The following is a 14,715-nucleotide window of genomic DNA, read 5'->3' on the forward strand; positions in this document are numbered from 1 at the left end:
TAGTCTATTGCCCATTGGATCCCATTTCTTTTATCATGTCTGTTGCTGTTTAAATAACATAAAGACATAAAGTCTGGAACAATGGATTGGATTCATTCAACATTTTTTATTTATTTGGCTCGCTATTAGTTGAGATTGTTTGATGTTTTTCCTCACAAACACAGATTGGCTAATTAATCTGGCATTTCCAAACATGCCAAATGCATTTGTAAAGTTGTGATGAAAAGAACGAACCTGCTTTCAGTTATGAGGTAAAGTATGAATGTTGATAGAATCCAGGACATTTTGTTTGGGCCTCTCTGGGTACCTGGTATAGTTCAAGTCAGACAGCTTGAATGGCTTGTCATTTTTTTTAAGTAATTGTGACGTGGGACATTCCATGATGCGTAGCATGCTGGTTACCTGGCTGTTGTGTGCTGCAGGTCTGGCGGGAGGGCTGGCCGGTAAAGTAGCGGCTGCCCTGGAGCTGAAGATGGAAAGCCAGGACAAGGACGACATGCATGACAACCACTCCTCTGATGACCTCAAGTCTGATGACGAGAGCGAAAAAAGGGACATCAAGACCCCCCGAGGGGGAACGCGAACAAGGTAAATTTCTCGGGACAGTGGAAACAGCTGGGCAGTCTTTTCTGGTGGTCGCAAACCTTACGTTAGCATGAGCCAAAGTCACAGGTTCTAGCTCAACACCACAGGATACAATTTTCAATGATGATGGGTCATCCAAATAAGACAGCTGAAGACTGATTAGTGCACTGTGTGCGTGTGCGTGGCCCATGCCTCCTGTAGCAGCATCAATGAGGACGAAGATCTGAACCCGGAGCAAAAGGCGGAGCGTGAGCGGGAGAGGAGGATGGCCAACAACGCACGTGAGCGGCTGCGGGTTCGAGACATCAACGAGGCCTTCAAGGAGCTGGGCCGCATGTGCCAGTTGCACCTGAAGAGCGAGAAGCCGCAGACCAAGCTGCTTATCCTGCACCAGGCCGTGGCTGTAATATTGAGCCTAGAACAGCAAGTCAGAGGTTAGTCCATGGGGGTGCTCTCTTACATTAGGGGCCCCTTCCTTGTGCAATCCTTAATGACCTTTTTATGAAAGTCAGATTTTGAGGTTTCACCAGAGACTGGGTGTGAGTGAGAGGAAGAAGAGTTTGGAGGAAGTTGGAAAGGGGAACCAGCAGTATATTAAATAGGGGGGGTGGATCACTCTGTTTTGGATGCCTCTTGCTGTGTTTCCAGACAGTGAAATTGATGTTTTTGGTAACTGACAGAACGGAACCTGAACCCAAAAGCAGCCTGTCTTAAGAGGAGGGAAGAGGAGAAGGTGTCCAGTGTGTCCGCAGATCCCCAGCAGGGACACCCGGCGGTCCATGGCCTAACTGACGCATCCAACCCTATGGGCCACCTCTGAGGAGCAGCCAGGTACAGCACAGTGCCCAGGGGCTCACTCCACACAACTCAAAACGTTTCTCTATTTGAGGAAAAACTGTTTTCGTGGTGGTGGTGGTGGTGGGGGGGGGGGCATAAAGTGCAAGTATTTGTATTATGATTGTACTTTGTGACGATTTGTACACTTGATAGAGCAATCCGGTTTCCATTTTCCATTTCCAATCCATTTCTCTTCGTCTTGGCCATGCAGACTCGTCTGAAGTGTGTGTCATTGCTGAAGATTTTCTTTCTCCTCTCTCCACAGACCCACAGGATCCGGAGCAGTTCTGTATGACATGGTGGGCTCCTTTACTTCCCAAGGACAGGCAGGACTCACAATTTGTGACACAGATCTGAAAAGACACACCACTTGAAACAAGAATAAATAAACAAATACATTTCAAAGAAAGCAATCTCAAGATTGGGAAAAAATGACCCCACTGGCGACCCCCCAACTCCCTGTGAACACTCCCAGCCATGATCAGAGAACTTCTGCCCATGTGTGCACTCCAGCACGTATCGTTCCGTTTGCAAGCAGCGTGTCGTCTGAACAATCAGAAACTGTGGCGATCCTCTCAGCTCTCCAGGTGGAAAGTTGACTTGTGCCTAAACTGAATTTGACGAATGCATTGTAACCACAATTGTTTCTTTTTTTGTTTGTTGCATTTTATTTATTTTGTTACTGAGGTATAACTAAGTCTGTGTCTAAAGGGAAAGTAATTGCATTGTTTTTGTGGTTGATCTGTTTTCAGTTGACCTACAGTTTGCCTACAAAGCCCCTACTCCCCTCGCCAGCTAGCCCTAAACCTAGTCTGAACACAGCAGTTCAGGCACCAGAAAAGTGCAGTCACTAATTTATGTTGCTTATGTCCTTCCTAAAATGAAACATTTCTTAATTTTTACATATATAATGTATATATTATCAGATATATTTTTTAAATTATATGTATACACTCTGCAGCCACTTGATTAGGTGCACCTACCTAGTACAGGGTAGGAACCCCTCTTGCCCCCAGAGTAGCCTACATTATTTGCGGCATGGATTCAACAAGGTGCTGGAAACATTCCTTAGGGATTTTAGTCCGTCCTGAGTCGATGGCACCATGCCGTTCCTGCTGATTTTTGCTGCGAACAGCCTGTTCCACCTTATCCCAAAGGTGGATTGAGATCTGGGGTATTTGTGGGCCATTGGAGTAAACTAAAATCACGGCCATGTTCATGGAACCAATTTGAGATGGTGTGTGCTTTGTGACATGGTGCATTATCCTGCTGGAAGTATCCATTTGACAAAGGCTAGACTGTGCCCAAAAAGGGAAGCACATGGTCAGCAACAATGCTTAGGGATGCTGTGGAATTCAAATGATGCTCAGTAGGTACTAAGCAGCCTAATGTGTGCCAAGAAAACATTCCCCACATCATTACACCACCACCTGCCTGCACCATTGACACAAGGCAGGATGGATCCATGGATTCCTGCTGTTTACGCCAAATCCTGACCCCACCATCTGTATCTTGCAGCAGACCTGGATTTGGTCAAGATTTGTCAGACCAGGCAATGTTTTTTCAACCTTCAGTCATCCAGTTTTGGTGATCATGTAGTGTAGCCTCATCTTCCTGTTGTTAGCCGACAGGAGTGGAACCTGGCGTGGTCTTCTACTGCTGTAGCCCATCCACTTCTAGGTTGGCACGTTGTGGATTCAGACGTGCCCTTCTCCACACCACTGTTGTAAACAGCAGTTTTTTTTTTGGAATTTGTTGTCTTTCTGTTAACTTGAACGAGTTTGCCCATTCTCCTCTGACCTCTGTCATTAACAAAGTGTTTTCGTCCACCGAACTGCTGCTAACTGGATGTTTTTCATTTATCGCACAATTCTCTGTAAACTATAAAGACTGTAGGGTGTGAAAATTCCAAACGGGCTTCTGTTTCTGAGATTATGGAACCAACAAATCTGGCACCAACAATCATACCATGGTCAAAGGCTCTTAGATCATTGTTATATCACCCATTCTAATGTTTGGTCTAACAACAACTAAACATCTTCACCATGCGTGCATGCTTTATATATTGAGTTGCAGCCACATGATTTTCTGTTTGGAGGAGCAGGCTATCTGCGTTAACAAGCAGGTGTACCTATTAAAGTGGCCACTGAGTGTATATACCTGTGGAGTTTAGCTGGAATTCTGTGTTGTTTTTTTGAGGCTGACTATCATTGAGATTTAAAAGGAAGAAGAACATAACTGCACAGTTGTGTGCATGAACACAAAAGGTTAGGAATATCCCAAACATCATTTGCATCATAGACCGTGGCAAACTGTACTTTTCCTGAATGATCAACTACAGTCAAACTTGTTTATATTCTTTTTTTAAAGTTCATATACAGTGAGCAACAAATGGACAAATCTTTGTAAACCCTTAGCATTCCCTGCAATCTTATTTTAGTGTCTTAACTGAAGGAATAATGAGTTCCAATCCATTTATTCCTTTGCCATATAGTGTTAAATGTAAAAAAAGAGACATATTCCTGATATTGACGTTTGTTTTGTGTTACTTTTTTGTCTCTGGTTATCTGAACAGCCATAGTCATAGTTTTTGACTTCTGTACTTAAGTCCTGTGTTTATGCCATTTGCCGAGAGTTGTGGTATCAAGGATTGCTTGAAAAGAGTTAGAATCAAAACGATGGCCACAACATTAATTGGACTGAATGAAGGTGTTGCTTTATTTACTTTCTGTCTAAATAAAAAAAGACAAAAAATTATAAAAATACATTATTCAAAGTAACCACAATTTCATTGTTTATTTGTAATTGTATACAAATCACTTTTCTAGGCTTCATAGTACAGCTTGTAATGTGAAGTGTGAATTAGCTGAAAGGAATTTTAATTAATTTACAACGGCTTTGTTTTTTTCTCTTCCAAGCAGCGAAGTGCTTAATTGTGAGATAAGTCTAGCCTGTGTCAGGATAAGTGCTTTACTAATTCTCGCAACATGAGACATCAGAACCAGTTGACTAGCAGTTACCTTGGACAGGTAGTGAATGGATAAAAAAAGCAGGTTTAAGAAAAGTTTGTTTTGTAGAGGGGAAAAGTATCCTTTTTTATTGTTTGTGTCAATGTTTTCCTTTTTATTCTTTTGGACTTAAATGTAACATTTTACATGGACTTTGATGTTTGTTCAATCACCATGTCTTCCATTACTTTTAACCATAAAAACAAGGCAGCCACATGCAAGGCTATTACTGACTGAGTTAAATCAATTAAATTGAAATCAATCTGAAGAATGAAGAACAAATGTTGCCATTAAAGAATGCATTAATATGATCTAAAAGGAAAATAGTGCTTATAAATAATACAAAAAAGCTACTATTTTTCCTCTGGTTTCATGTGTCGTTTTGTTTTTGCCCATGGAAACACTTATGTCAGTCTTCACCTGACTACATGTGTGGCCTTGTTCCAGTATTTATGAACTTTAGGTTGGTGGAAGAATGTGATTGAGGTAGTTTGTCACCACCTGTCCTATCATTCATTACATTTTTTCTTCTTTTTAAACTTTCTCCTTGGTCAGTTCCTGTGCTTCTCTTCTGGCTATGTTAGACTTTGCAGTGCTCCCAAATGCTTTCCTTCATAAGACATTGAAAAATATAAAATAATAATAAAAAACATTTGGCTTATTTTTCACTGTAGTTATAGTCTTTTATACAATAATCTTGTAAGAAAATTTCTTGAATTCTAAATATTACTCTTTCTAGATTTTTGAAATCAAAAGTTTTCAGTAAAAGTTTCGTACTTTATTTTACTATATTAGGTAGTAAAAATTAGGGTTATGTACTGTAACCTGTCCATTATTATCAGAAATCTGCATCTAGCATCCTAAGGACATGTAGGATTGATTGTAGCTGGCAGTGTAGTGTGTATGGGGTATTGTAAGAGCTTGATGTTCCAGAGGGTGTGCCACTCATTTTGGTCTCCCATTTCCATTGGTTGATTGAATTCAAGGCATTGTCGATGCACATGAAAAAGGAAAAGAAAAAAGAAAAAAAACCAGCAGCAAGAGGTTCAACATTTCTGTCTCTGTAACAGAAAACACAATATGTATATAACATTTATGTAGCAATAAATGTGCCATGTTTTTTAAACACGATTGTATGTGCGTCTTTCTCTGAATTATATATATATTGTTCTGCCCATTCTTTCATTTCTTATCCAATATTTTTTCTCTTTCATGCTACGTGTGTGTCTGTGTGTGTGTGTGTGCAAAATCTGTATATGGGCTCATCTGGTCAGTTGGCTGATCTCCAGTAAACACATTCTCTGTTGAGCCCACCTCTTCCTTTTGAACTCCTCTGGTGAATCTTAGCCCAAATGAGGAACACTGTACAAAAGTGTTTTTTATTACATTGAATTAACATTTTGAAAGTACATCAGTGGACCATTGTAGTGTGTAGCATAAAAAGGTAATATGGAAAATGTGTTTCTATTTAGCAGTACACTGTGATAGCAGTGTACTGCTTCTGTTCTGCAGTCCTTTTTTCACAACCGACCTGCTCCTGATGTAAATACTACTTGTATGACAGCAGCATGTATTTACAGGCAACAGATATTGGCATGAGGGAACCTGACGTGTTCATCTGTTCCTGTATGTGTGTGTGTGTGTGTGTATGTGTCCTGTTTTAGTGAAGAACCTATGTTTGAATGTTGACATTTAGGGTCGCGGATGTGAACTGGGATTGGCCTCCCTGGAGATGCACTGGCTCCCCACTTGTTACTAGTGTTTTTTAACTGAACGACCCACTGGCACATTATGAAATGGCAGCGGTTTACTTCAGCGCACCCTATACTGCATATTCTACACATTTATTGTCCTACCCTGTGACGTTAGATTTGAATATTAAACAAACATATCATACAATGGATACAGTCAGCACCTGTCAGTTATTTACTGAAGAATTTAAGGGGAACTGGAGAGTGCTGTATAGAAATTCCACATTTTGATGCATGGGTTGTATTGATATATTGCGTGACCTAACTTAAATGAAAGGTTGAATTCATAGGCAAACTACGAACGGGGCTGACAAAAAAGAAATACTATACAGTGTCAAATACAGTTAAATATTTATTAACTTAACGGAAAGAAACTCCATATTGTGTCTACTACGCTTCTCCAGAACAGAGTTCCTGTTTACAGTGGAGACAAACGCCAGGCCCTATACTAAGCAAACTCAAACTTCTGTAGTTGTGGAATCCTAGCGCCATCAGAACACTGACACATTGATTCCCTTTATAGCAAATACGACAGTGTAGGACCGATCAGATAAAAGTCTCCCGCGGACACAGAAATGAAAGCACGGGACACAACAAGAGGGGGTGGTTCAAAACTGGCCTAGTAATATTTTATTTATTTAGATTAAGATCCACGCCTTATAAACTTTTAAGTTAGATAATATGAACAAATATGACAATTTATGACGGATTTTACAGTCAAATAAATAAATCCTACTAACTGGGATGTTCGAATATTTGAAATAATAGGATAAAATTGATTTGAATACTCAAGTTGAAACGACAAGTGCTTTAATTGGAAAGAAGAAAAAGCAACCTGGAAAAGACGTATTCAGACTGAAAACCATCGGAAAGCCTTAATTTGGCATGCATTATCAGGAGTGTTGCAGGAATTAAAATAATCACTAGATGGAGCTAACGACCTTGGATTACTTTATAAGCATTGCACTATTACAATCCAATATATGCAGCACCGCTGAAAACATTAATTTCCGTTTAGTTGAATGCCTTTGAGATTGTTTGGTTTGATATAGGCTACATAAACTATATTGACCTGACATATCGTTTACGAATAGCCCCTGATAGAGCCAGTTGCTATATTGTTTATTACAAAATGCAAATGGTCAAGAAAATACTGACACAACACATTTTTACCAAAGCTCTTTCATATTAAATCAGAGAAAATGTTACAGTGGGGAAATGCGTTCCGTTTATCTTAGTTCTTTCAAGGGAGTAGGCTATATTATTTACCTATTTTTTATGTAGGCTATATGTTCTCACACTCGACAGAAAACTCAGTCTTGCTAGTCAGCGAGACACAGGTTACAATTTTCTAATAATAATAATAACAATAACAATAATGCCATTTAAAATGTTAAACTATTTAACACCAGTTATAAGTGCGTTATAAGTAACTAAGTTTATAGAAAATTAATAACTACAAAAAGATTTTCGCACCAAAAACATTGACGCTCATATCACTTAGGCGTTTGCCAGAAAAGACGTTTACTCCAACTGTAATCGTAGCAAAGAAAGACTACTCCAAATCGACATTGTGTTCGGGGTCCGTTATGGGTGTGGGGATTATAATTTACTATATAGTAGCTGATTCTGGATCAGTTTTTACCTTCGCATAAAATGTTGTGGTCTTTTTTAGTTTGAGTCAACTGATCTCGGACCAACTCTTAGACAACAATTTGTGCGAGCTAGTGGGGGCGGATCATGGGCGTCATGTTGTCCAGGCAGGGGCGGGGCACGGTGTTGCCCCGGGTTCTTTCTGACCTGAACTGCTAGAGAAATCCTCAAGTCTTCAACAAGTGACTGTGTGAAGTTGTAGAAGAATGGCATTTCCCGAAAAACGGCAAACTTTTAGCTGAAATGTAAAACAACCCGTGCACATGTGTCCATCGTAAAACGCCGGTAAGTTCGTCGACAATTTCTTTCCAAGTATTCAGGCTACTCCAGGTATCTTCGTATCTTTTAAAGTTTTCTTTAAATCGCCAGAACGTGGGAAAGTAGGAACTAGCCATTTAAGATTTCCCGATCTGCTTTTAAATACAAATGGATACACTAAACTATCTTAAATGTTATGCTAATTTCCATTGGAGTGGTGAATTCCATTTGTCTTTTTTGTCTTTCTGCAGTTTACTCTCTTAACTTGTTAAATTAGCCAATACGTTTTAAGAACAGAAAAGATGGAATCATTACTTAGAGCTCACGGATTTTCTTTTTTTAAACTTTGCGACATGTTTTGCAGTCGACTCTGGTTTAACATGCCATTATTTTATTATACCCGAAACGCTCGCTGTGTAAACAAACTGGTGAGCTACGGAACAGTGAGAATTGTTTTGCCTAACGTTATTTCTGCTTTCGTTTATACTTCGGGATCTCGCCGATACCGCACAGCTGACATCATATGTTTCTAATGTTAATCTGAAAGAAAATGACCGAAGCCATCTATTCAAACTGGTGACCTGCGAATACCTGCAAACTTTTCAGTTTCTCAAACGGTGTCGTTGAACTTGGAAGTAAAACATTTAATATGCCTACATTTAAATAGTGAATCTTAGCTCTAATTAAGACTCAAGACTATTGGCGTTTTTATCACTATGTCTTCTCAGTGGCAAATAATAATTTCACAGATAGACTGATGTAGGCTAAACTCTAGGGAAGTCTAGGGAAATCTAGGGACAGATTTCGTTTTTCATGTCATGCACCATGACCGCATTGTTTCATGTCATCATACTTGTATAGGTCGACATACACTGCTTTATATTAAGTATGGCCTATTGCATATATTCAGCTGATCTGTTCTTCTCTGTTAAGACCAGAATTGTACATTTTGTGAGAGCTGTCAGGGTTTGTCATTGCGCAGGCGCACCATCTGCTTATAGTAGGTGATTATGGAACTTGATTTCTGTTAATTTACGTGCAACAGTTTCAACCTGAAGTTTTAAGTCTTAGATGCACTCTGTGACATATCAAGGTGATACATAACATATTCGGAGACTGAAAAGCATTTTCTTATGTAAAATGCTGCTATTTGTTCTCCTTGGGAAGACCAAAGGCTCCATGACAGCCCACGTTTTAATCATTCACATTTTCCAGAGAGTAAAATTTGGGCAGTGAGTTGTTGGTCCCATGTGGAATGTTGTACTTCCAAGAAGCACAATGAGAGGAAGAGAGCAACATCTACACCTCGGTGCCACTGTGTGCTGGATGCATGTGATACTGGGACTCAAAGCAGCTATTGTATTGTTTTTTTCTTTTTTTTTTTCTATGCTGAAATGGTTTTCCTTCGGATAAGGCGCTGGGTAGTTATTTTACGGGTCAGTATTGTTCTCCTCTTCCTTCTGTAGGGGCTGGAAAGTTTGAGCCTGCCCTCTGTGTATTAATAACATAAAACCAGGATGTGTCTTTTGCAGTGCTATTATTGGACCAGTGACATATCAGCTCCTCAAGATGCTGGACCATCAGTTGAGGATGAACACTGATTCTGTGGGCTTTTCCCCCTGCAGAAGAAAGAGGTGTCACACATAGGAATAATAAAATTGAAGGGCATACTAATAATTATAAAATGTGATTTTAGGCCAACTGTTTATTTCAGAGTTGGTGATGTAATTTTTGCAAGCTTGTGGTGGCAGTGTAGTATAGCCTAATAGGTAAGGAACTTGTCTTGTAACCTAAAGGTTCTTGGGTAGGGCACTGCCGTTGTACCCTTGACCACGGTAACTTGCATTGCTTCAATATATATCCAGCTGTATAAATGGCTGCAATGTAAATTCTAAAAAGTTGTAGAAGTTGTGCAAGTCGCTCTGGATAACAGCTACTAAATGCCTGTAATGTGAGCTTGAGGGCTTCTACAATGCTCTGAAAGTTCTGATGAGTACCCTCTCCTCTCTAGTCCTCCTATAGCAAGTTCCCTTTTTGCTGTTAAGGTATTTGTTTTTGTTTGTTTGTTTAAGGGGCGCTAACTTCACTATCAGCATTACTTGGGAGGAAGTACTGATAATAGAGCAGTCTCCTAGACCAGTAGCCAGAGGGTCTCTTTGGTGAAAGCAAACCATGCCTTCTCCCTTCTCTAATCTGAAATTACCCCCATTTCTTTTGGTGCAGTCTCTGCAAATTCGGACAACAGACTAGAAGTAACGGTTTGGGAGCCAGCTTATTATACTGATTATCACATGGATTTAAGAGGCATGATTTTGCTGTCTAATTGCAGGGGTTCAAAATGAGAGGGGGGCATACACCTTCATTAGAGAACTCCTCCTTTCATAAACGTTCTCCCTGCATTCTTTGGTTTGGTCATGGACTGCTTTTTTCTTCCCTGCTACTTTTAAGGAAGGGAGAACCGCTTGTGAAAGTTAATTTTCAGATCCATAAATCCACAGCCTAGAATGCATATTATTAGGTTTGTTTTATCCAGGCCGTTTGTCCCATAAGATGAATAGTTTACACTGTAGATGTCTTTTCTGTTTTTCAATGTGCAAATTGCTAAGAACTTTTATTGCTGCAGTTATGCGAAGTCTGATCCAGTGTAGTACATCTGTACCACAGAATAATTAAAAAGGTACTTGTCTGACAGTCCCTGTAGTTTTGAAATGATAAATAATACAAGTGTATGCATGCCAATTGTTTTAACAGCAGTGTATCTATTCATGCTGCAATTTTTAGCTCTCAAATTAATACAATTAGAAGTTTGGGGGGCTTTTTATGGGGCATAGCATAATTAGAAAGGACAATTAATAGATTACAGTACTCTACAAGAGGCATTTTATGTATGTAGAAACACAATAAAGTATCATAAGTTTTTTTTTTTTTAATTTACCGGACTCCTTTAACAGGCTAACCACAATTGAAATTACATGCAAATTCGGGAGGCTCTACTTTTATCTCTATAAACTGTGCATGAATTTAGACTGAAGAGGCTACTTCTGTGTGCTACTATGCCATCTTTCAATGTCACTTTCACTGAGTGTTCTATGTTTGTTTCAAGAAGTTGGCAAAGCATCTGTTATCGAGGAACTGCAGACAAAATACAGTCTGAGATATTGTCTGTGTAAATTAGTTTTGCCTGAATTTCATGAAATCCTTATAGAACTTATTTAGAAAAGATTTAGAAAAGAAAAACTTGGAACCAGGTTGTTTCCCTATGTCCTTTCCAACAGTGTAGATTATTTGTGCCCAGGATGCTTCAGTGGGGTCATCATTTGGTTAATCAGTTTGGTAATTTATCAATTAATTGATTGTTTCCCCAGAGTACCCTGCTTGTGTTGCACCAGTCAATTAATGTTATTTAAAAAATTAAATGCAAATGGTTGCACTTTCATCAGGTAGCCATATAAAAGTATAAGAGTTTGCTTGTTTTCCCCATTCCCCTTTGTTTGGTCTTTAAACAACCCAAGGATGGAGAGCATGCTGTTTTTATCATCGCCTGTTGCACAAGAAGTCCCTCCTGTGGAGCATATTACCACAGAAAAGGGCACACACTGCACACGCACACACACACACAGCTCATACTGCCATATTTCCCCTTTGTATGGGGCTTGCCATTTTGTTTGAATGACTAATTAAATTATATGGATGCAGAAGCTATAGGACGTTTTCAGCTCATCAGAAAGTTTGATAGTTTCTGCTAAATGTGCCTTAGCTTTTCATAAAAATATATATTGAACTATTGACTCCCTTCTATGCCTGAGTGGATGGATTAGTTGAGACGGGCTGTTTTGTGAAGTCATGGTACTCTGCAGCACCACTTCGTTGAAATGAGTACGCTGAAAGTTTTACCAGGAATGTCCCGTTCAGAATTTCAATGACCGGCTAAACAAACAAATCATTCAGCACTTAAGAAAGAGATTAAAGCAGATGATATAATCAAACTTGCAGGATCTTTAAACTTCCATTAGTCCCTGCTGAATTGCAGAACATTATAATACTTATTTTATTTGCTAACATCTTATTTCTGACAATTAATGGGATTATTTGCTTGTTTGCAGAAATAAACTTCATCTAGAGAGAAGGATTTTAGCGTTTTTTTTTTTTTTGGGAGTTTTTAAATATATTTTTCATAATCCTCGATGGAGTACAGAGTGGGCGGCATTCCAGCCAGTGACCTGCAGCAGGGCTACATGCAGCACGACCGTATGCTCAGAGCCCAGAGCAACGGGACCGGGAAATATGGAGTAAGCATTCGTGTTCAGGGGATTGACGGGCACCCCTACGTCGTGCTGAACAACCGGGACAGGGGGTCTCAGTACGGGGGTCCCGAGGATGATGGGTACATGGACAGAGACACAGAGGGCTCCTTCATTGACAACTACGATGAGTACGACTTCAAAGGGAACGTCGAGCCACGCACTGGGAGTCCATTTATGGAGTACAGGTCCCAGAAGCAGATGCAGTTTGTGAGCTCCCACAATGGTGTGACCGAGTTCAGGGAGTCCCAACGTAAGTCTTCCTCCACCCTGCTGAACTTCCAGAAGCACCCAGAGCTCCTTAAGCCTTATGACCCTGAAAGCAACTCCTTGAACTTGGACGAGTATCGTGGCCTCCGTCCTCGCCCGGCCTCCTTTGCAGAGACAGGAACTCCATACCAGAGTTCTCTTCCCAGGGCCTCCTCCCCAATCGTCTCCCATGCTAGGTCCTCCAGCCTGGACAAGCCTAGCACCCCAGAGCCCCCAGAGCGCTTGGAAAGAGTTCCACAGCTGCCCCAGGCCCAACCCCAGGTTAAATCCCACCCTCAAGCACAACCACAGACCCCGCCTCAGAGTCCAGCTGTGGCTAACACCCCCAGTGACCCATCCACCTGCAGATCTCCCAGCAGCAGTACCAGCTCCAGCCTGGAGCGCGGTCGGCGTGAGCCAGATGTCCTGCCTCTTCGCAGGCACGACTCCAGTGGCCCCGTGCTGCAAACCTCCACCTCCTCTGCTGCCAACAGGCCACTCCCTGATGAGCACCAGCAGGAGGCACTCTATGCCGACACGATCAACCGGCACCAGAACCGCCGCTACATCCCGTTCATGCCTGGCACGGGTCGTGACATCGATACAGGATCCATCCCCGGTGTGGATGAACTCATTCACAAATTTGATGGTAAAGACAGTCCCCAGCGCAGGGGTCGAGCAGGGCGCAGGAACCGAATCGACCCTGAGGACCGCAAGCGCTCTCGTAGTGTAGACAGCGCTTTCCCTTTCGGTTTGAGAGGGGATGCAGACACCCTTTGCCAGGTCAGTAAGTGCCACGGCCGATCTATAGAACACGTGCTGCGCCCCTCCCAGCTCCGGCAGCAGAAAGGAGCTCAGTGCCAGGACCCCGGCCTGAAAGAGAACCCGTCCAACCCAGCCTCTCCTGCTGGGAGCAAATTCAACAGCAGGGGCCCAATGCAGTACAGCAGCGCTCCAGGTTCACCACAAGGCACAGTCGCCAAAGGAACAACCTCAGTGTTGGGGTACAGGAAAACACTGAGCAGGTCCTCCACGTTGCCATCTGACGGGAAGGGAGATGATCAAGAAAAATCTGCCCGATCAGTCAAAGTGTTGACCAGCATGACGGCAGCATCTCTGTCCAATTCTTCTGGGGGCTCTGGCAAAAAGCTCAGTTCAGAAAGGGATGCTCAGGTAAGCAGTGATTACCCCAAACATACTGTAATACACACAATGGTGTCTTTGTAGAATATATTGTCATTATAAGCACAGTGGTGGCTAAATCCAGTAATTGATGTGAAATATGTACTTAACTGATTTTAATTAAGCAACTGCTGATGACATAAGGTGAATCACAAATCCACATTCATAAGTAGTGCCATTGCCAATTTTATCTTCCAGGCAACTCCTGATATTTTGAAAGGTCAGGAAGAGCTTTCACAACAAACAAACGAAGAGACGGCAAAACAGATATTATTCAATTACCTCAAGGATGGGTAAGTGTAACTTTGTAGCAAACATGATGGTTATAGCATGACGTAATTCACTGTAAGTTCAACTGCCCAGCTGTCACTTAAACTGAGTTTGCAAAGTTTGCGAGCAGTATCCAGATATACTAAACTTATTCTACATTGACTGCAGCTACCTTTTTTCAGACCCTCATTTCTTTATCACCAGGACAGTAGTGTGTAGGCGAGAGGGGTCATGTTCCGTTCCAGTTAATCACAAAAAAATGTACTGTGCATGATTCATGAGCATATTTATCTAGGCCTGCCCACCAGTGACACAAGTGATGGAGCTAATTTCCCCTCCCAGGTTTCGGTGGTACAGCAGCAGTTGTTTCAGCTGTAGGTACTCACTCCTTCTCACCCAGAGGAATGTAGAAAGGGAACCTAGCTGTGGTTATCTTGTGAAATATGACTTTCACCCTGACCCGTTTATGGTACATCCCACCACTTGGAAATAATGTTTGGAGGGAAAAAAAATCTGGAATGTTGTAGACGGCATCCTTGCCAACTCAGCCACATGCACTTGAATGTCCAGTGTTTGTGCGGGTTGGCCCATGTGTGTTTGAAATATGAAGTGAGAGGTACA

The 14,715-nt window shown here is 41.4% G+C and overlaps 2 protein-coding genes across 8 annotated transcripts in view; both read left to right on the forward strand.

Annotated features, from left to right (window-relative positions):
- The window catches only part of LOC118214760 (transcription factor 12-like), a 100,115-nt gene extending 94,559 nt beyond the window's left edge, over nucleotides 1-5,556 (forward strand). For all 7 annotated transcript variants that reach the window (XM_035394951.1, XM_035394955.1, XM_035394954.1 and 4 more), the window contains 4 exons: nucleotides 423-588; nucleotides 787-1,019; nucleotides 1,266-1,416; nucleotides 1,688-5,556. In XM_035394951.1, coding sequence (XP_035250842.1) covers nucleotides 423-588; nucleotides 787-1,019; nucleotides 1,266-1,405 — 539 coding nt within the window. In that variant the 3' untranslated portion in view covers nucleotides 1,406-1,416; nucleotides 1,688-5,556. The remainder of the gene's footprint in view (nucleotides 1-422; nucleotides 589-786; nucleotides 1,020-1,265; nucleotides 1,417-1,687) is intronic.
- A 2,409-nt stretch (nucleotides 5,557-7,965) lies between these two features.
- The window catches only part of cgnl1 (cingulin-like 1), a 36,296-nt gene continuing 29,546 nt past the window's right edge, over nucleotides 7,966-14,715 (forward strand). Inside the window, exons 1-3 of the mRNA XM_035394950.1 lie at nucleotides 7,966-8,119; nucleotides 12,196-13,815; nucleotides 14,023-14,117. Coding sequence (XP_035250841.1) covers nucleotides 12,277-13,815; nucleotides 14,023-14,117 — 1,634 coding nt within the window. The 5' untranslated portion in view covers nucleotides 7,966-8,119; nucleotides 12,196-12,276. The remainder of the gene's footprint in view (nucleotides 8,120-12,195; nucleotides 13,816-14,022; nucleotides 14,118-14,715) is intronic.

Source organism: Anguilla anguilla, chromosome 16 (assembly GCF_013347855.1).
Source record: "Anguilla anguilla isolate fAngAng1 chromosome 16, fAngAng1.pri, whole genome shotgun sequence".
Lineage (NCBI taxonomy): Eukaryota > Metazoa > Chordata > Actinopteri > Anguilliformes > Anguillidae > Anguilla > Anguilla anguilla.